General features: G+C 39.9%; 1 protein-coding gene across 1 annotated transcript in view; it reads left to right on the forward strand.

Annotated features, from left to right (window-relative positions):
* The window catches only part of CFTR (CF transmembrane conductance regulator), a 165,199-nt gene extending 144,435 nt beyond the window's left edge, over positions 1–20,764 (forward strand). The window contains exons 25-28 of the mRNA XM_078059826.1: positions 8,027–8,116; positions 16,719–16,891; positions 17,750–17,855; positions 19,061–20,764. Coding sequence (XP_077915952.1) covers positions 8,027–8,116; positions 16,719–16,891; positions 17,750–17,855; positions 19,061–19,261 — 570 coding nt within the window. The 3' untranslated portion in view covers positions 19,262–20,764. The remainder of the gene's footprint in view (positions 1–8,026; positions 8,117–16,718; positions 16,892–17,749; positions 17,856–19,060) is intronic.
* The last annotated feature ends 2,437 nt before the right edge of the window (positions 20,765–23,201 follow it).

Genomic DNA, 23,201 nt, shown 5'->3' on the forward strand with positions numbered 1-23,201 from the left:
GTAGAAGAGGATTTCTTACATATGAGAGAAATAGCAGCAGTTCCAGTTTAAAATGATCTCAGTGGAAACCAAGGAATGTCGTTACTAGAGCCAAATCTGAAAGGCACGTGTTGCACTTCTACTGGCATTTGCTTTCTTCTCTGTGGGCATATTCACTGCTTTAGTTACCACATTGCTCCCTTTGTACTAATGGGCTGAATCCATTCCACCAGCACATTCTAAACAATTCTCCACATTTAACACAAAATTAAAATGCCAGGAGCATCTCCAGATAGATGGACTATAAATCTAGCCTGAGAAAAAAGCTTGTATTTCTTGATAGATTACCTTAGTGTGGAACATTTGCTTTTTTTCACCTAATGAGGCACTAAATATTGTAGCTGCTGGATTGATGCTTTTAATTTTTTTGTCTAGACTTTGCCATATTGCCAGAAGCTTAATCCTGGTCGAACTTTTGAAAAACAGTATTGTTTTTCAGAAAGAAAGAAAAGATTGTCAGATGGTTAAAGGTAGAGAAACACTGGGAATACGAGTATCCCGAGGTGATAGCCTTAGGCAAGATAACAATGTTGAAGAACATGGAATAGAATCTGGTTGTCCGGTTGTCTAAGACACGTTGCTGTTCATTTGACTCTAAGTCTCCCGGTCCCATTTCTAACTGCAGTAGTGAAGATTTTTTTTTTTTTTTGGTCCTTATTCACACAAATCTATGCATTAGCATAAGTACAGCTCTAAAAAATAATTTCAATTTCACTGGGGATCCTTTAGTTTATCTGCCATGTGATAGATTTATTAAAAATTATGTGTTCTATTTAAGGAACCTAAATATGCAAGACCTGGAGGAAAACTGAATGAACCAGTTATGAAAATTCTTTATCTTCTCTTTCTGCTGAAGTAAATCTTCCAAACTTGCCTTTATTTCATTTCCCCTCTTCTGTGGCTTCAAGCTTTATAAAATTATATCAACTAAACAAGAAATACTTTGAGATATGCCTTCAAAACTACATGATCATGCTAATATAGATGCATCTCATTCTACATTTTTATGACCCTGTTTCTGGGACTGTCTCCTAGTATCACAGGGGTATCTGTAGACAGAATGTACTACTTTTTCTACAGTGACATCTTGAGAACATTAAGTGAATGACCGAGAAAGAGAGAGGGCAGTCTCCTCATGCCCTTTTAATATCCTAACTAGGAGATGCTTTTATTTTCCTAACTTTCCTTTAGAAGTTCAAATTAAGTAATTTTTTCTTCTTTGCCTGGAGTTTGATCTTAAAAAAAAAAAAAAAGAAGAAGAAGAAGAAGGAAGAAAGGGTAAAAAATCCAAGAAGAACTGTTTTTTGTTTGCTTTTCCATCTTTCTTCCTTCCATCTTTCCGACCTTGCAAGGGCATCTCTGACATGGAATCATCAGATATCTCTGGGTCAAGTAGTCACTTATTTTGAGACACATGAAACAGGAACAAACTTCGAAGAAAAACTTTTTCTCTCCTTCATAGTGATCCTGAGACATCAGCTGTAGAGTCACAAGATATCATTAGTTTCAGTAAATTCTTGCTGTGTGTGTGTGTGTGTGTGTGTGTGTGTGTGGTCGCGCGCGTGCATGGCATTCTCTCCTGTAGCTAGAAAGCAATCTTGGAGAATGCACCAGCCTAGAAAAAAGGCTACTGTGCACATTTCAAGGTGGAGCCTTCCTTAATCTGTCCTGCTTTACCGGTGAGCTCTGTCTGAGGGCAAGGAGAGGAGGTAGTGTGGCCTCCAGTCAGAACCCCATTGCCTTAGGCAATTCGAACATCAAGACTTGCAATTGTTTATTAGCTTTGAACTTTGTTGAGCACTTTATTCCTGAAAGACAGAGAAACAGTTTTTAAATGTGTTTGTAAAACTTCAATTACGACTTTAAAAGGCTGCAAGCTGTTTCAAGTAAATGGTTTTACTTGCAATGAGACCTTATGACCGGAAAATAATCCATGCCCACATAGGACTGTCCACCACAGAGCTGGAACGGCTTTTGCCGGGTCTCAGATAGGGCCAAAACACGTATCTCTAGATTCGAGCAATGGAATCGGGAGTGCAGCAGTTCTCATTCAGTGTAATAATAAATAGCAATTAAATAATTAGTTGTGAAACTCCTATATGCTTAAAATTATAGCGTACTATAATTCTCTATGCTATAGATTCTATAGTTATGTGAAAGGTATTGAGGTCCCAATCCCACCTATGAGCTTCCAGTGAGAAGTTCAAAATTGAAGTCAGAGACCAAAAGAAGAAACGAAAATGATAAACCAAAGACAGTTAATTAGATATAGTTATGAGTCAAGGGGGCGCTGTGGGCACTTCTTAGGAGGGTGAGGACAGGCGGAAGCGCTTGTCGTTGCTGCTTCCCTCGGCTCACTGTCGCTGTATCCTTCCTTCTTTCCTCCTCCCACTGGTGGCAACAAATGAGTACGGGCAATTTCACAGAGAAGGCGGTAGTTAAGGTGGGTCATAATGGGCCATGACGTTTGTAGGTTTTAGAAAGGTTGGGGGCAGGGTGTGGTGGAAAGGATATTCCAGGATCCCAGACAGGGATATTAGGAAGAAGTACAGAGAAGAGGGTTAGAAAGAGTAGGGGCGCAAAGGCCAGGGGAGTCCATGTGATAGGGAGTATTAGGGCAAAGGGGGAAAGACTTGATAAGTACTGAGATGGCCCGGTGAGGAAGGAGTTGAGTTTTTCTGAGCCAGGAAGTGCAGGGTGAAGGGATGGCGGAAGGGCCTGCTGCCGACAGCAGCGTGTGGGGGAGGGACTTCTGGGAGGGAGCGGGCGAGAGGCGGCCAGATGGGCTGAGAAACTCCCCAGCTGTGCTGTGGTAGGGTCCTGGACTCTAGCGAAGACTACAGTGGGGGCGGGGTGCGAAATTCAAGGGAAAAGAGAAGGGGTGCCTGGCTGGCTCAGTGGGTAGTGCGTGGGGTTCTTATTCTCAGGGTGGTGAGTTTGCGCCCCACGTTGGGGGTAGAGTTTGCTTAGGAAAAAAAAGAGAGAAGAGAAAAATAACTAGTATGGATATTAGTATGACGTTACTATTTCTGAGCTGAAAAATTTGAAAATTTTAACAATTTTGTCGGATCTGGAAATCATTTTTTAAAACGCTATCCCTACAAAGTGTATACTGGAAAGTTGTAGTATAAAAGGTTGTGAAGCATGAAACGACTTTGCAGGAACCAAATATTTGAACGTCTTACATGCAGTCATTTACATATAAATAAATAATATGTACATTAACATTATAAAATTATTCTCTATTCTAAATCTTAAACATGTTTGACTAATACTTTGTTCAGCTTGTTCTCGTTAATAGATATTCTTAAAAGCCAAACGACACTTATTTTTAGATATTCTATAATGTAACCTTAGAATCTTGATTTGTTTGAATTGAATAGATTTTTATTGTATAGATTCAACTTATAATAAAATTTTGCAGACATTGCCAGAAGGTAAGATCACAGCCACTCTGCTGCCTATAAGCATTGGAGCCCCATTTTAATAGAACTTTACATGATATATGTGTATATATATTTCCCTTCTGGCCAAAACAAAGCAGCACTATAAACATAAGGATAAGGAGTCATTCCTCCCGCTTATTTAGTTTATGCTATATTCAATCACCATGGAAGCCAAATTGCTTTTTTGTTTCATTTGACATCCAAGGCTAAAGCATACTGCCTGCTTCAGTGGGATGTGAGCCACTCAGAGCACCCCATGTAGGCTTGGCGGTCTCCACTGAGTTGAGGAGTTGAGGAATCAGCTTCAGGAAAGACATTAGTCAGCTGGTGAACAATGGTGCTTTCTTTATTCTTCCTGGAGTCCTAAGAATTGCTCTTTATCCATAATCCATGACATTAAATAAATAATCAAATATTTACACATCCTCATTTTCCTATTGGTGAATAGTTTCTTAAAATAGAGGATCATTGTGATTTTTAGTTTCAGCTGTATTTTTTGCTGTATAATCCATCTGACTGTGTCACCTTGGCCAAGCCACATAACTTCTTGGGGCCTTGGCTGTTTCATTTGTAAACCTGGGAAAAGGACATAGGTGAACTGCAAGGGCCTCTCGTCTTTAGAGATGCCTTTGTGGAAACTTCAAACAGTTTAGAAAACAGAACTAAGACACTGGCTGGCACCTCTAAAAGGAAGAGATGCTATTTATAAGACAGGAATGAAATGTGTAGTTAATTGTATGAAATCATTCTAACTGGACTGGTCCATTCAGTTAATTTTTTAGAATTAAAATGAAAGCATTACTTTAATGCTAGACAATCAACTGTAAACAAAGGACCTACAGAATTTCTGGGTGGTCTCAAATCCACTATATCTAAGCCTATTAGATGTCGAATTTCCACAGCTTTCTTCCTTCACAATTTTGAATATATATCTATTTTAAATAAAATGAACATATAACATTGCCAAACACTTGATAAGTATTATATATGAATTATTAAGCTATTATGAGATTAAATTGGGCATGCCATTTCTCAACAATGACATAAAAAGATCAAAGTTTTAATGGGTAGTTAGTATTATTCCTTTAAAGATTGGCCATGGGAAGAATGGACAGGCTGAGATTCTTAAGCAGGATGAAAGAATTGAATAGATTATAAAGAAACTGAGGAAGTGAAATAAAGCCATGTGGCTGGGGTGAAAAAGGGAGGTGATAGAGCAGGGCACTAAAATGAGCCAGAAGAAGTAGGGGGGCGGCTAAGTCATATAGGGTCTGCAGGCCATCTTAAGGATTTTACATTTTGCCTTGAGTGTAATGGAAAGCCAAAGGTTTTTCAAAAGGTTAATGATAATCCAATTGAGATGTGTAACAATTGCTTTGGTTGCTAAATAAAAATAGAAGGGAAGCAGGAGTGAGAAGAAAGAAATCGATTAAAAGGTTCTTGCAGTGTTCCAGAGAGCGATATTGGTGTTTTGAACTATATGGTGGCAGTAGGGATGGAGAAATAACTGGATTTGAGATATATTTGAGGGGAAAATCCACAGGACTGATGATTGATTCCATTTGGGAGGATCAGGGAGAAAGAAGTCATGGATGACTCTAAAATTTCTGGATTGAGGAAGTGAAGTTGCCATACACTTATCAAAATGGAAAAGCCTATAGGTAGAGTAGGTTTGAGAAGAAAGGTGGCATTTCCCCATTTGACAGTGAGAACAGTGAGGCTCAAAGAGCGTGGGTTCCTGTTCGTAGAGCTGCATTGTTAACAGCATCTTTGCAAGCCACATTACCTTTAATCACTTCTGTGGCTGCTTTGTTGTCATGATACCTTTGGCCTCCACCCATGGTCCTCCAGAATAATGACATTATTCCATTTGGCCAAATTAAAATTTCCTATTGTTCTGTTCCACTGGATGTGTAAATATCCTTGAAGGTTACAAAGACACTGTGACCTGTATAAAAACCCTTCCAACTCGGGTTCTGGCTAGGAAGAGGAAGCAAGCCTCTCCCTTCATGGTGCAGGAACTGAGCCTTTCACCGGGGGATGGCTAGTGATGCTGACACAAAGGCTATGCCGCTAAGCACTGATGGGCTCTTTATAGACCCATTGGGCTGCTTCTGCCCAACCTTTAATCATTCCTGAGCCCCAGATCAGGAATAAAAACTGGTTTGCCTAGGACTTGAGACATTTTGCTGGGGTGGTAAAGAGCACACATTTGGAAACAAACACCCTTGGGTTTGAATTCTAGCTCTACAATCTACTAGCTAAGTGATGTTGGAAAAGTCACTGAAGTTCTCCCAGCTGCGATTTCTTCGTGGGCCATGATAGGATTTATTTCGTTAGGCTGATGGGAAGATGAAAAGAGATAATGCATGTCAAGAGCCTTACCTGGCATACGGCAAATCTGTCGTAAAACGAAGCTCTGTGTTCCATCTGCTTGGTTCCCGGTGGAGATAATTTCTCCAAAGCGTGTCACGCATGGTCTGTTATTTGGTAACCCCTCACAGTGGTTATTTCCTGTCTTTCTCAGTAATGCAGGAAACCTTTTATATAAAGAATCACAATACTTTTTTAAAAAATGTAAAAAACAGTAAACAGCAAAATTCCCTTGGTAAGCCTTTGAACTTTAGGTACTAAATAAACCCAGTTGCTTAAATAATGAATTGACTCAAGTTTTCAGGGCCACTTCGTATTTGATTCTTCGTTTATCAGAATTCCCCGATAGTGCTCTTTGTCTGTCTGCTCTCTTTAGCTTATTTGGACATTACTTTCATTTCCTGGGAAGCTTGGAGGAAGATGCACAAATAATCCATCGTCTCATGAGTCATATATTCATCCCTTATATTATAAAGCAATGTAAGTGCCCCTAAGGAAGATGGTTTTTTTTTTAAGAGAGAGGAAGCACGGGAGCACAAGCGAGGGGGGGGGAGGGGCGGAGGGAGAGGGAGAGAGAGAATCTTAAGAAGGCTCCATGCTCAGCGCGGAGCCAAGGCCAAGGCCGGGCTCAGTCTCATGACCTGAGATCATGACCTGAGCCGAAATCAAGAGTCAGACACTCAAGAGTCAGACACTTAACCAACTGAGCCACCCAGGCACCCCAGGAAGATGATTTTGATGCAGGTTAAGACCTACCAGCATAAGTCTTGTTGCCTTCTCCAGATGGTTGCTCAGATATTTGGTACAACATTGTTCTTTAAGCCATAAACTGTGCCCTGGGGAATGAGGTCTTTAATGTGACCTTCTTTGAACTTGACTGCCATGGTGAGGATACTCGTGTTCTGCCCAAGAGGCACAGATACCCACCTGTCTTGTGCAGTTTCTAACGGATCAGATGGACACTGAGCTTTCTCCCTCAGTGTAAGGCAATTTGTGAAAACTAAGACTTCAAAAAGTGTAGTTCTCAATTCTCTTTACTGGATATTAATCAAAGGCAAAAGGAAAAAGGCAAAGAAAATATTATTCTGAGTGTTAACATCAAAAGTATTTTTCAGTTCACCCATATGCACAGAGAGAGGACTGAATATTAGTATTGTGACATCAGCACTTCTGAGACAGTGATTTTCTTTTAAAACATTTTTTTAGCCCCACGGGCAGACCTGAGTAGACAGTGATATGGCAAGGAGAGTGTCTCAGGGTGATAGTTGTGCATTTCTCCTTGCTGGGTATTAGATGGTCATTTTGTCAGCTCAGCAGGATCCATCTCATCTGGTACATGCATTCACTTAGACAAATATTTGATTTCCACTTTTTCACTGATTTCTAAGTTGTGGCTTTCTCCTGGTTGTACAAGTCGAGGTGTGCCTTGGTTTATAGACCAGACGAACATGGGTGTTTAAATAAAATGTCTATACATTCAAACAATCTCAAAATCCTTTAGGAAGCTAGACTTATCAAAGGAATCCAAGGAAACTATGTGAACAAAATAGGAATTTGTTCTAACGAGTTAATTATAACTCATAAACATAATTTTTTAACTCTTCAATTTTCTATTATATTTGCTCTTAATAAGGAAAAGTGCTAGGTATAAAACAAAATTTTAATTTCCCACAACTTACAATGATCTGTTTCCTGATCCTAAGGACATTGGAATGAGATAAGTGTTCACTAGGGGCTTCTAATGTAGCTGTAATGTTTATTTCTTTAAAGAAGACACAAAGCAACTATGATAAAATCTTAAAATTTAAGAAAACCAGGGGTGCCTAGGTGGCACAGTCGGTTAAGCATCTGACTCTTGGTTTTGGCTCAGGTCATGGTCTCAGGGTCCTGAGATCGAGCCCCAAGTTGGGCTCTGTGCTCAGTGTGGAGTCTGCTTAAGACTTTCCCTCTCCCTCTGCCCCTCCTCCCTGCTCTCTCTCTTTCAAGTAAATAAATAAATCTTCAAAAATAAAATAAAATAAAATTTAAGAAAACTAGATGGTAAGTACATGGACATTTGTTATTATTTTAAAGTATTTTTTCTGCTTCAGGTATTTTGCAGTAAAATAATGGAAACATGCAAAGATGTTTAGGTTATTCATACTTTCCTCTTTTCTTTATTGCTCTAGAAAGTATTTATATTCTCTGGAACATTTAGAAAAAACTTGGATCCCTATGGACAGTGGAATGATCAAGAAATATGGAAAGTTGCAGATGAGGTAAGGATGCCTACTGAAATAATTTTGAAAGAAGTAGCTCATATGCGCACAAGAGTGGTTGTCATAGCTGAGATAGTTTTACACACTTACCTTTATGCCTGTACGTACGTGTATAACTTTAGAGAACACTAACACACCTGGAGCCCCCAGTACTTTGGACTAGGCCTCCCTCTTCCTCCGTGGTGAGTCTCCCAACTCTCAGACCCCAGAGAGTAGCACTGTGTTAGCCTTCTTCCCTTCCAGAGTACATCAGTGAGACACAAGCTGGGAGAGACCCAGGCACCTTACAGGGCACCAGGATTATTTGTGATTCTAAAGATCGTCTCTCCACACCTTCTCATCCACCCACTGTCTGGTTCTGAAGCATTCCCAGCACTAGGAGAGGCCTTGGCATAACATGATATACTTCTCTAGGAAGCATGAGTTTAGAAATGACGATCCTTCTAGCACACCTGCAAATGGCCGCAGTCTTCTCTGGAAGTCACCAGGAGTCACTTGCTTTCAGGGGATGTGGCTATGAGCCTTTCTAGGCAAAAAGTCACATGACCTAGTTGTGGTGTGCACCATCCCTTGAGGTCAGTAGGGCCATATTAGAAATATATGGATTAAAATGGAATCAAAATTCTTAAGTAATACCCTGTATTTACCCAATAGGTGACTGTAGTTGAAGGCATCATATGGAAGAATTTAGAGCGCAGGGAGTGAAATTCTTGGTTTCCTTAACAGAATACCCTGGCTGTAAACCAATTGTTTTTGGACATAGAGGCATTATAAGAAAGAAAAAGGGAACATAAACTGTTCTATTTCATTAAATTTGAGGCTTACATCCAAAGCCCTGGTTGATGGCAGACTATAATTACGGGACCTAAGAACATTGAGATTCAAAGGTCTTCTTAGAGAACAACTTTATTTCACTATTTCCCATAGTTTTGGTCTTTATTGTAGCCCAATTCTGTTTATCCCAAACGTTCTTCCCTTTTGTGCCTCCCTTCAGACTGGATCTTGCCAGGAGCTTTGACGGGCTCGTGAGTGTTAAACACTTACCCACTGAGTGCCCAACCTTAATATGCCCCTCATAAAATACACTTAGATTAACTATTTTTATTATCAAAGTTTCCTTATTACCCAACAAACAGGGGTTTTAAAGAAAACATTAACTAAATTGCAAGTGGTGCATTTGAAGATCTTTGATGTGACTGCAGAGAATGAGCTATAGGAACACAATGTGGTGGGACAGAAACTGGGGAAGGAGATATTAGACTTTATAAAATCTGCAACTATTGCCAAGTCGCAATAAAATTTACAGGAATCAGGATCATAAAAATAATCTAAAATTTTAGAAGGCATGGTTAAAATTTTAAATATCGACATAATGCATAAATTTTACCTGTCTAGATTTTCATTTGATCAACTCATATTTAGCTCTTTTTTGCTGATTTTAAAAAATACTTTGCTATTCATAAACCAAAATGATGCTGTCCTTACATTCATGTCATGTGTTTTGAGTAGTAATGAAAACTTTCTGTTGAGGAGGCCCAAATATAGCATACAAATAAGCAACAGTCCAGAAGAGCAGAGAAGCAGAAAATCATTGGTTTAAAAGTTACAAGTCCTGGGCTTTTGTCCACGTGGTTGTTCGTATAATTTATCCAAACAGGAACACTTTGGGATGTGTCAGTTTCTATCTGCACAGGATACTGGGACGAAAGGCATAAACCAGTACTGTCTGGGGCAAACCAGGACACGTGGCATCTCATCTAGTCCTCTCTGTGACCTTGGTATGACTTGTGTCAATACAGGGAAATGAACTGAGTAACAACAGGTTAGCCAAACACCTGAATCTTATCTCAACAGCGCCTCCTTCTTAATTACGCTTTCCATCAAATGAAAATCAGAAGTACACATGATGACAACACCAGGCCAAGAAACACTTTATTCGTCCCTTGCATTTGGCCCCATACACCAGTGTGAAACCTTATTCTTGCTGATCTGGACTAGATTTTGTGAAGCCATGAGGATTGTGCCTAGTTCCTACTTCTAAGACTCAGAAACAAAGCTAACATAAATAGCTTCCTTTCCCTTTGTGCCCTAGGCCATACCTTCATCTTGGCATGCTGAGCCTCATCATTCTGTGGATGAATTTAAAGCAAGTCCAAAGGAGGGGAAGCGGGTTTCTATTTGAGACCTTGGACCGAGATGGTCTAATTTTCCCATCTCCAAATGACTCAGAGCCAGATAGCTTCTCCCCAGGAGCACTGACTTTATCATCTGTGTAGACCAAAGAGAATTTCAAGAGACTGAATCCCAAGAGGAAAAAAAAAATAGACCCCCTAACATTGTGGCTCAATAAATTGGTAGGGTTGTTGTAACTTTTCAGACTTACACATATAATGGGCAAGCACAGTGCCTGGCAAATAATAGGTATCAAGTGACTGTTAGCTATTCTGATCCTATTTCCATCTGATCTTCACCTAGCCATCTCTTAAATGTTGGTGTTTGCCCTTATAATAAGTCCTATTTTACTTCTTCTTCCTGGGAAATTTCACACCACCTCTTGGTTCTAACTAATACCACGATGCTGTGACTCCCAAATCTGCCTGTCAGCTCCCTACCTGACATCTCAGCATGGACGAGCACCTTGTTTCCACAGTCACTTTCTCTGCCCCAATGCACACAGCTGTCCTGTGTACCTAATTCCAGCAAATGTTATCAGCACCTTCTAGGTGCCCAAAGCCAAGACCTGGGACTTATTCTTGACTCCCGATTTCTTCACCCCTCTCCGCCTGTCAGGTCCTGTTAATGCCAGCTCCTGCACATATCTAGAATGTTTCCATCCCCATCTGACACCACTACCAACTCTCATGTGGATGTTTTAAATAGGCTGCTAGCTGGTTTCCCTCTCATTGGCTTCCTCCAGTTCAGTCTGCTCTTTGTAGCTCTGGTGATCTTTCTTAACCCTGTCTGATCACTTGGTTCTCCCCTTCCTAGGGTTCTTTGTCATCCTTTAAATGAAGTCCACCCTGCTTACAGTGGCTTCCAAGGTCCTTCATGGTTTGATCTTTGCTTGCCTCTCTAAACTCATGCTCCAGCCTCCCCCTGCTTACCGTGATCCAGTTCCTCTACAGCACCATGTGCTCTCTGACCCCCGGAGGCTTTTTCTCATGCTTTTCTCTGTACCTGGGAAACCCTGCCAGCCCTTCCTTCCCTGCTCCTCCTCATCAGTCAGGTCTCTTCTTATATATCTCTTCTTCCGGCAACCTGCCCTGATGCTCCAGTCCTGAGGAGGAGCCCCTCCTTGCTGTGCCCTGTACCCTCAGCCCTTCCGTGGCCTTCTTCACACGGGATAGACTCACCTCTTAACTTGTTCATGTTCCCCATCGGATTGTAAGTTCCTTGAGGGCAGGGATACTGTCCCATTTGCTGCAGTATTTCCCGTGCTTACAGTAGTGTTGGGATGTGGATGGTGGTCAGTAAATATTGGTTGGTTGAACGAACACATAAATGGCTTAATTCATTTTTTTTAAATGAATGATTTGATTCCTTTGTTGAAATGAATAAACAAGCGATTCGCGTATGCTATAGCATGGAGCTAAGCCCACGGCTGGGCAGGTGCTGCCATTGGCAATGAGGACACTGAGCCTCGAGACGTCTCGGGCTCGCGGGTGCTTGAGCAGCTCCCTCCTTGGACTTCGGGTTCACCGGCTCTTACCACTGTCTTCGTTGTCTGTGTTCTAAGCAGCGCATCTCTTGGTTTTATTTTTTTATTTTTATTTTTTTTTAAGATTTTATTTATTCATTTGAGACACAGAGATACAGAGAGAGAGAGAGAAAGCATGAGCAGGGAGAGAGGCAGAGGGAGAGGGAGAAGCAGGCTCCCTGCTGAGCATGGAGCCTGACGCGGGGCTCGATCCCAGGACCCCGGGATCATGACCTGAGCCGAAGGCGGACGCTTAACCATCTGAGCCACCCAGGCGCCCCAACATCTCTTGGTTTTAGAATGAAGGCTTTTTTGGCAGTTGTTGGCTTTTTCGGTAACTTATAACATAGTTCTCTTCCTAACACATTGATAGTCAGGTAAGTTGTTTTAAAGAGCAAGCTAAATAGGAGACGCAATGGCCTCTTAAGCTGAAAATCTGCCCTGGAAAACCTGCCGAGCGACAAAAGGAGGGCCTAGAGGAGTTGAGAGTGTCTATTTTTATAACTGCCGGCTAATGGACTATTCCGTCCAACCATAATTCACTTCTGTTTTTTTTCCCCCATGTTTTCTTGTCACAAGAGCAAACTCTTGCTCCACAATACCATTCCAGAGTGTGGCAATAGCAGAGTCAACATTTTGAAGAAAATGTCTGGTCCCTTACAGACCGTAGTACCTTTTTTTTAGTTTGATGTGTCACAAAACAATTTTTTCCTTGCAAATACAGGATTTATCAGCTCAACTGCATTAAGCTGGCAAATTCGTTTCTTGTAAAGTTTTTTATATCCACAAACTGTGGATGCTTGTATTTATTTTTCAGGCCAAGTTGGAATAAAACTAATTAGAAATGTTTGGATTCTAGTAAATTTTAATTTACCTTCGCTTGGACAGGGATAAGCTAAAATTTATATTTACTTTAAATCTACTGAAAAATAATTTGTGATATATGTCATTAACATTATATCAGGAATATATATGGATATATTAATGTGTATATATTAACATACAAAGAATTCTGCTACTAAATTACTAAATTAGATTATCTCTATGGCAATCACCTTTTCAATTTTTTTTTCTCACAGCACTTTGAACAGTAATTTCTCACTTACTATTTTTCTCCTCACCTGGACCATGAATTTCTTCAAGGCAGGGCCTAGTGTGATTCATCTTTGAATCCCCAGGTCTCCCATAGTACCTAGAATTTAATAAACCCTCATTAAGAGCCTATTAAAGAATGCATGACTGAGCAGTCATTTACATTCAAATAATCTTTAGGCTAATTTAAGCCATTCTTACCAGCACATAAAGTTGGTTACACCTAGAGTTATGGTAATAACTTTGTATCTTTTCAAAAACAATTATTAGTCTGTCTTGCTTCCTATTTTCTCTCCAAAACCTACCACAATATCCAGTGGAAATTAGGTAATTGATAAATTTGTCAAATGTTCACTTACTTCAAAGCTTAAAGTTTTACTAATTCATGTTGATCTTTCTCTAGTAAATGTGATTAAAAATTTTTTTTTTTTTTACTATACTTGATAGTGAGTAAAACAGTGAGTTAGGAATGTTGCCAAATAGACCCTGGATTGGTCTGTCTCACTGTCATTTATTTTTTATAATTTTGTTCTCCAAATATTGACAGTGATAAGTATTTAGGTACTTAATTATTTACTTAAGAAATAGTTTCATTTGGGAAAACACACACACACACACAATATAATACAGTAAGAGGGCTTGGGAAATGATGATATGATTGGTGCGGATCTCGAGGGAGAATACTGTACATGCCACCACATTTCCACCGATATCTCAACCTGTTGTTAGAGGTATGATATAAATTAATAATGTTGCAGTACTTCCTGCTAATGTACCTTCCAAGGCAACTTCTGAAGGCAAAAATCTTAACAAATCTTGTCATACCAGGTAGTGTTTCAGGACCAGGCCCCTGCCCTTGGGATTTCCCAAGTTGTACTAGTAGTTAGGATGGATTAGATACTTACCATGTGCTCTCTGACCCCCGGAGGCTTTTTCTCATGCTGTTCTCTGTACCTGCACTGTGTGGCAACCTCTTTCCAGAAATTATCTCACTTAATCTGTGGTACAGTCCTTTGAAGTCCATACTATTATTTTCCGCATTTTTTTCAAGTAAGATAAACGAGACTTAGACCTGATACCACCTGCAAATGAGTGGAGCAGTGCAGATGCGAAGCCACTTCTGTTGGACTCCAGAACTCCAATCTTTAACCAGTACTTTTTAATTGAAGTATAATTGACATATAACACTGTATTAGTTTCAAGTGTACAACATAATGATTTGATAATTGTATACAATGTGAAACGATCACTGCGATAAGCCTTGTTAACATCCATCTAATCTGTACTTTTCCTGATAGTTAATTTGACTTAAAATTAAAAAAAAAAAAAAAAAAGAGGGCATGTATTGAATGGGGCACTGGGTGTTATACACAAACAATGAATCATGGAACACTACATCAAAAACTAATGATGTAATGTATGGTGATTAACATAACCTAATAAAATAAAATAAAATAAAAATCCTTATCAGTGTTAAGGAACTTCTAATTTTATACTTCTATTTTTAAGGGATTTTAAAGAGTCTTAAAGATGAGAACAGGGAAGCACACAGATGGGACGTGGCCTGTCTTAGATGGCACTCTATATTGGCAGAACAAAATCAGCACTTGTTCACTTATCAGTTGTCCTTCTTAAGTTTGGATTCATTTTTGCATTCATCAAAACCATGTTTGGGTTTTTTTTTTTTGGCCAGCATTCCAGGGGCTCAGTACATACTTGTTGAACAAATGAATGACTGTCAAAGCTGACAGCGCTCCCAGTATTGGCACAAGGGACATAGAGCTAAAAAGCATATGTTTTTACCCTCAGGAAGCAGTCTAACAGGGGAAACTTACACAGATCCTACCATGGCTATGTGCCTGGCTGCCCTAGAGGATGATCAGGGGTATTCAGAAGGGTACGTCACGGTGTGTAGGGAACTATAAGCTGTTTGGTGCTGCTGGAAGCAAGGGTGGAGGGGACTCGATTCTGGATGCCTTTTATGTCTCGTGAGAGAGCTCGGTTTTTATTCTGTCAGGAAGAGATTTTAAACAGAGAAATGAAATGGTCAAATATGTATTTTAGAAGGATCCCTGCGGTGTTTGTGTGGTCAATTGACAGATCGACCACTTGGGATTTACAGTGTGAAGCTTAAGGGATAATGATAGCCGCCGCGATGGGGCTAGCCAGGAGAAGAATTTAAGAAATATTTGGAATATGGCCGGAGCTAGAGATAAAGATTTGAAAAAGCATTAGCTTATTAGTGGTCATCAATACCCTAAGAATGAATGAGTTCTCAGAAGGAGAGTTTGGAGAGTTAGGAGTGAGGAAGACCAATATTCAAGGGACAGGAAGAGGGAGAGGTGCCCATACATGATAATAAGTGGTCATAGAGTATGGCTTCTCATAAGCCAAGGAATAGATGTTCAAGAAGGAAAAAATGTTCTCTGTTGTGAGGCGGTAGAGACAACAGATGCAAGCTAATTTTTTTGAGATTTCTACAAAGGGGGAAGATATGGAATAATAGCTAAAGGAGAACCCAGAGGTAAGTGATGGCAGAGACTGTCGCAGGTTCACAGGCTGAGACCAAGAAAAAGCAAAAAGATGAAGATGGAAAGAAAGAACACAGGTCCTCTGACTCCTACCCAGTGTCTTTATTCACATTCTCAGATCCTTGGATCTGAAAGTAGTTTTACATTTGAGTCTTCCAGGATACATCAGAGTAAACCCCCTTGTCTAATTAATATGTTTACATTCCCTACCATCTCAGAAACTCTTCAAAATTAATGAATTCTCACAAAGTGAGATTGCTTTAATGAGAGCCCAGTCAAGAAAAGAAGTATCACCACAATACCTTTCATGGACACACAGTATTTGCTGATCAAACATGGTGATATGGGCCATCTGTGAATTCATCACTGAACTCAGGAGTCTTTCCTAAAGCCATTATCCCAATCTGCCTGTATTACAATTAGTATTATATCTTCCTTCTCAGTACTAAATCCCAGGTTCTCCGAGAGTAGGGACCATCATCCATGTATCTTGTTGGCCCTCAAACACTCAGGAATATTTGGCAAAAAAGAAGTATTAATGTACACTTACCTGAATAAGTGATAAGAGCCAAGGCTTAAATCATTTTTGTCTTATTTTGAAGGGATTTGTTTCTATATCTTGTTCACATTTTCATCTTATTATTTCCTACCTAGCTTAAAACAATAAGCCATTGGCCCTAACACAACTCTCATATTCCACCTCAAGATCTAAGCACCTTTAAATCTCCTAGTTATATACCACTATTTTAACTTTTCTTTTACTTCATCATTTCATCAATTTCTTTAAAAAAAAGGTTTTTATGAATTGAGGAAGCTCCCCAATTGATTATTTTCTGTTACCTTTCATGCTGTATTATGACCGAGTAGGGAATGGAAGGTAGAATAAAAGAATCTGTTGTAATATAGCAGATAACTGCATTATATACATACTATCTTTTCTAGCATATTCGATTGTAATTATTTGTGTATGTCTTTATAAATCCTGAGCCTTGCAGGGGCCATGTGCCATTTACCATTTCTTCGATCCCTATGTGGAACATCTGGCACAGAATAAACACTCACTGAAAATTTCCTGAATGAAGTACAGAGCTGAAACAAGTCATAGGCTTATCCTTTAGAGCTGCCAAGATTATATGTAGACTTTTGTTGAATCAAAACCAAATAGTAGGAGTGGTAGGTTGTTGATACGAGATCTAAACTTTCAACCTCTCAAGTGTCTTTAACCTTGTGGTATCTAAATTTCCTTTCTAAGCACAGTGTTTTCCCTCTTTCTTTTCTGCAGGTTGGACTCAGATCTGTGATAGAGCAGTTTCCTGGGAAGCTCGATTTTGTCCTGGTGGATGGTGGTTACGTCCTAAGCCACGGCCACAAGCAGTTGATGTGCTTGGCCAGATCTGTTCTCAGTAAGGCAAAGATCTTGCTGCTTGATGAACCCAGTGCTCATTTGGATCCAATGTGAGTTTCAGAATTCCTGCTACTTAATAGCATGATGGGAGCAGAATCTTTGATGCCTACTTCATATTGACACAAATTCCCATTAGGTGGTCATGTCTGCAAGTGGAGGCCACCCCTCCCCCCCAGGATATGAAATGATTGCCCAATGGAAAAGTCACTGCTTGACATGAGCACAAGTGCTTATTTCCTGGTATAAGAGCCCTGCGTTCTCTTCTGAGTGTAATTTTGGAATTTCTTACAAACTCATCCCCTTGTCAACACATGAGGAAATATTTATTTATTTATTTATTTATTTATTTTAAAGATTTTATTTATTTATTTGAGAGAGAGAGAGAGAGAGAGCACATGAGAGGGGGGAGGGTCAGAGGGAGAAGCAGACTCCCTGCTGAGCAGGGAGCCCGATGTGGGACTCGATCCCGGGACTCCAGGATCATGACCTGAGCCGAAGGCAGTCGCTTAACCAACTGAGCCACCCAGGCGCCCAACACATGAGGAAATATTTAGTTACGTAGGCATAATCTGATTCTTATGATTTTCCTTTCTATGTCGTTTATATGATAAGAAATTTTTATAGCACAAAAGAACCTCTCGTGACTCCACATGATAATAAAATGTACTCACTTGTGAAATTTTCTTCAAAATATCTGTCCTGTTTATTTATGAAAACTTAGAATCTTCCCCATGGTTGAAAAGCCGATTGTGGCCGACTCTATATCAACACTATGTCCATAAAAGTATTTAAAAAAAGGTAAGTAATTTAAAGAACTAAATCGACAGGACAATAGGTATGTCATCAAAGGTAAAGGCAGATTATTGACATTCTGTGTTGTTACATGTGGTATTTTCTTTCTTTTCTAGAACATACCAAATCATTCGAAGAACCCTAAAACAAGCATTTGCAGATTGCACAGTAATACTGTGTGAACACAGGATAGAAGCTCTGTTGGAATGTCAGCGATTTTTGGTGAGCTTATAATTTGCTTAAGATCTCATTTCTCCTTTACTTCTTGTTAACCATGTCTTATATGGGAGTTCCTGCAAATCACAACACAACAATGTACAAGTTCTTCCTTAAAATAAGTGTCACACAGCTGTCCAGCTTTACTCAAAAGAGCTGCACTAATTTGAGCTCTGAGGTGAGGTTGGAATCCAGTAAGTCTAAAATAGCAGCATATTTTAAGTTACACTAATAAATTGAAACATCTGTACATTTGAATTCTTTATTTGGGGATCAAGTCATAATAAAGTCTAAGTCCTGATGCTTTTTAATCACTAAGTGTCCCTTGGATGGGGTCCAGGACAGGCCTGCATTATCTTGCAACCCAATGTGTGGTTTTAATGCAATAGTTTGAAAGACTCATTTCATTCCTCTAGTCGTTGTTCGGAGCCCGGGTAAGTGCCTCTCCCATCCACCTTCTTACTGTGCTTTCAAAAGTGTCACAGATTCTTTCAAGTGATGTTTACAAATTCCCTCGGGTTTAATCACAAGGAAGTTCTGAGGGTGATGTAGCACGTCATTTCTATTAAGGTTTTTGAGGCTCCTGGAGGTAAATGCTTTTCTTACCGAAGGATTGTTATTACCAATAAGCTTCGAGAGACAAATTAGGGGGCCAGCGCACAGCCTCTTGCCCTGCTGTGGCCAGGTTCAGGAGATTGGGTAAAGCCCTTCTATCATCTGGCCTCGGGTTCGCTCCACTTGAACATGTGAGGGAGGCATATTAAACTCAGGCACATCCTCACCCATTTGGAATTGTTAAGCTTCAAGCCCCCTGTTGAAGAGGCTCAACTCTTTTACCGTGCTGTGGATTTATTCATTTTTAAGGTTGTATATGGGGATGTATCAAAGATCATTCTGGCTTACCAAGCAATGTTAGTTCCTTTAAAGTTCTCTGAAGAAGCACATTGCTCAGTCCTATGCCAATTAAAAAACAAACAAACAAAACTCGAGTTGCTAAGTAGAAAGTTATAGCTACTTTCACAAATGGAGAAGCTCCATAAAGCAAGAGGACTCCCCATTGAAATGAGATACCTCACTGTTCACGGTGCCAGCCTGTGGACGCCTGTTTTCTTTTTGGCTTTTTTTCTTCCTCTGAGCCTCTGCCACTTTCTGTCCTGGCTCTGGTCCGCCCTGCCTTCTGTCCGAGACCTCACTAACGGCCACTTCCCTAGGTCATAGAGGAGAACAAGGTGTGGCAGTACGATTCCATCCAGAAGCTGCTGAGCGAGAAGAGCATCTTGCGGCAGGCCATCAGCCCCTCGGACCGGCTGAGGGTCTTCCCGCACCGGAACTCAAGCCGGCACAAGTCTCGGTCCAAAATCGCCGCTCTGAAGGAGGAGACGGAAGAAGAGGTGCAAGAAACAAGGCTTTAGAGAGCACTACAAATATTGGCACGGGATGGTCGCTTGTGAAATTGGAGGAGAACACGGTTTCTGCTTCAGAAAACAAGGATGAGTAATGTTTATTTTTAAAAGGAAAAATTTTGATAAGAGGAATTAAGGACGCTCAGATCGGGTCTGGATAAGTGGCTTCCTGGCAGTGGTCAAATTGTGTGAAAGGTACTTCAGATCCTTGAAGATTTACCGCTTGTGTTTGCAAGCCAGATCTTCCTGAAAACTTTTTCCTCTTGGTGGCACTTGGAAAGGTGGCCATCCACGTCAGCCAGCGTAATTTTTCAACTTACTGTTTAGTGAGACTTGCTAATTTGTAGTATTGGAGGAGAACTGTAATCATACTACTTAGAGATATGATCAAGTAAAGATAATTGGAAACTTTAGTGATTTATATAAGTTTATATCTCTTTTTCTCTACTCTCCCCAAGATATTTAAAAACACAACTCTGTCATCTCTTCTGTATTCAGACTGTTCTGTTTCAAAGCACAATTAGGATACTGCAAGAGTCACAAGTCAGCTCATCCAAATATATACCGCATAACATCTGGGTATCGGGAGAGAGAACTTCCTGATCGGGGAAATCCGTGTTGATACCACTCACTGCTTTGCCAGAAATCCAAATAATTCAGACAGTTAGAATACATCCCTTACCCAGAAGGAGGGCTGTTACAGTCCCGTGTGGGGGACAGGATAATTCCCTCGATGCAGAAGTTGACATGACTTTCCCCAGCTTCCAGAAAGTAACAGGCTCCTAAGACCTTTGAACGGAAGGATGGCTAGAAAAAAATGCTTTAACGCGAATTGGCACAGGCAATCCTTCTTGCCCCCAGAAGCTCTGGGAAGAGAGTATGTAAGCAGATAGGCTGTGGGCGCTGATGGTAGATGTACATGAAATCCAAAGATGGAGGTATATAGAGGGTAAGGTTGTGTAGTTTCAGGCTTGCTCTAGGCATTTCCTACTGTGTAGACTGGGTGGGACAGATAATGGGAGACACAGGGAAGAGTCAATCAATTCGTTTTATATACTTCTTTTTTTTTAAGTTGGTGATGCAAAGAAAACTTTCTCTAGGAAATATTTATTTTAATATTTCAAACTCATAAATGGCTGTATTTTAAGATGATTATATTATGAATTATATTTGTATTAAAAGAATTTTATATTTGAAATGTTGGCTTTTTATGGCACTAACTATTTTTATGATATGTTAAGACTGAAGGAAAAAAATTGGGGGGCTATTGACCAGAGGTTATGAATTACCTTGATGGTGTAGAGAGAAGCATCGGGGCTCACAAAGATTTGCACATCTGTATGATTCCCTGCCAGCACATAGGCTCCCTCTTAGAAAACGGTACCACAGAATCTGACCGCTCCTCTCAAGGACACATGCCTTCCCAACTCCAAACTAACTGTTAAGATTGCATTCTATTTATTACTGTAAGAAAATATCATGTGCCAATAAAATCCATATATTTGTGTGAAACTTAGCTGTCTTCAGATGTGTTCATTAATCATGTCTCATTGATCTCTTACTTGAGTCTCTAAGGATCATGGACACAAAACATGAATCATTTCATTAAATCCAGCTTCTTGAGAATCCCACATGAATTAAGATGCTCTTATAAAATGATTTCTTTTTAAAAACTGTAAAATATACATAACCTAAAATTTACCATTTTTGACTGTACCATTCAGTGGCCTTACATACATTCCCATTGTGGTACAGTCACCATCATCGTCCCTCCACAGAACTTTTTCCATCTTGCAAAACTGAAACTCTGAAGCCCTTCGACAAAAACTTCCTATTCTTCCCTCCTCCCAGGCCCAGGCAATCTTGCTCCACTCCACCTTTTGTCTCTATGAATGTGACAACTCTAAGTACCTCGTGTGAGTGGAATCATAGAGTATTTGTTCTTTTGCAACTGGCTTATTTCACTTATGTCTTCACAGTTCATCATCTTGCAGCATACGTCAGAGCTTCCTTACTTCCTAAAGCTGAATATTCCATTGTATGGATATACCACATTGTGTTTATTCATTTGTCAACTTAGGATACTTCCACCTTTTGATTATGTTGAATAACGCTTTTATGAACAGAGATATACAAGTATCTTTTTGTGTTCCCCACTTTCACGACTTAGGACACTTTTGAGGTTATTTTTGTTTGAAAGTTGAGGCTAATAGAACAAAAAGGATGTATATTCTGCAAGGGTCCATTTATTTATTTGAAACTGGTAGCTTTCTGATAGCTCTTGATGAGCAAATCTCATCAAGGGAAATAGTATTTCTAAAAGCTGAGTGGTTTTTCTTTGTTTAAATCGGTGCGTTTAGTTGATGAGGCTTCTTTGGTCCCCCTTTCTTCCTTGCAGAGTTTCTTCATGTAAGATGCAGGGGCCAGGGTGTGGTAGATAGAAAGTAGACCCCTACTAAGTCTTCCAGCCCTGTCTTTCCTTATTCGGAGAGGTTTGTTTTCACACATGACCCCAAGAGGGCAGTCTCAGAGCATGCTCTATTCTAATTCTAATTTTTTTAAAAATTAATATACCTTATATTATAGGGCAGTTTTTAGTTCACAGCAAAATTGAGCAGAAGGTACAGAGTTCCAATAAACTCCTTGCACCCCCATATACACAGCCTTCCCCACTATCAACATTCCACACCAGAGTGGTACGTTTTTTACAATAAGCATATCACTATCACCCAAACTCCATGGTTTACGTTAAGTTTCACTTTTGGTGAACCTTATTCATCTGTTCCTTCTCCCTACTCCCAGGTAACAACTGACCTTTTTACTGTTTCCGTAGTTTTGCCTTTTCTAGAATGCCACATAGTTGGAATCATAGAGTATGTGGTCTTTTCAGATTGATGGCTCTTACTTAGTAATAGGCATTTAAATTTCATTTTTAAGACATGGAGCCATGCCTTTTCATGGCTTGATATCTCATTTCATTTCAGTGCAGAGTAATATTCCATTATCTGGTTGTATCTACTGAAGGACATCCTGGTTGCCCCCAAGTTTTGGCAATTATGAATGAAGCTGCTATAAACATCCTTGTGCAGGTTTTTGGGTAAATACCAGGGATCTTATGGTAAGAGTATATTTAGTTCTATAAGAAACCATCAAACTATCTTAGAGAGTGGCTGTCCTATTTTGCATTTCCACCAGCAGTGAAGGAGAGTTCCTGTTTCTCTGCAACCTCCCAGCCACTTTCCATTGTCAGTGTTTGGGAATTTGACCATTCTAGTGTAGACGTGTAGTGGTATCTCATTGTTGCTTTAATTTGCATTTCTCTGATGACACATGCTATTGAATGTCTTTCCATATGCAAATTTTCTATTTGTCTATCTTCTTTGGTGGGGTGTCTGTTCAGGTCTTCTGTGCATCTTCTAGTTGGGTTGTTTGTTTTCTTATTGGTGAGTTTGAAGAGTTCTTTGTATATTTTGGATAATAGTCCTTTTTCGGATATGTCTTTTGCAAATATTTTCTCCTAGTCTGTAGCTTGTCTTTTTATTCTCTTGACATTGTCTTTTGCAGAGCAGAAGTTTTAAATTTAAATGAAGTCCAGCTTATCAATTTTTCTTTCACTGATTGTACTGGTGTTGTATCTAAAAAGTCATTGTCATACCCAAGGTCATCTACGTTTTTTACTATGTTACCTTCTACAAGTTTTATAGTTCTGCATTTTATATTTAGGTCTGTGATCCATTTTGAATTAATTTTTGTCAAGAGTATAAGGTCTGTGTCTAGATTCATTTTTTTAAAAAGATTTTATTTGGCAGAGACATAGCGAGAGAGGGAACACAAGCGGGGGAGTGGGAGAGGGAGAAGCAGGCTTCCTGCCGAGCAGAGAGCCCAATGTGGGGTTCGATCCCAGGACCCTGGGACCATGACCTGAGCCGAAGGCAGACGCTTAATGACT

Source organism: Halichoerus grypus, chromosome 12, assembly GCF_964656455.1.
Source record: "Halichoerus grypus chromosome 12, mHalGry1.hap1.1, whole genome shotgun sequence".
Classification (NCBI taxonomy): domain Eukaryota; kingdom Metazoa; phylum Chordata; class Mammalia; order Carnivora; family Phocidae; genus Halichoerus; species Halichoerus grypus.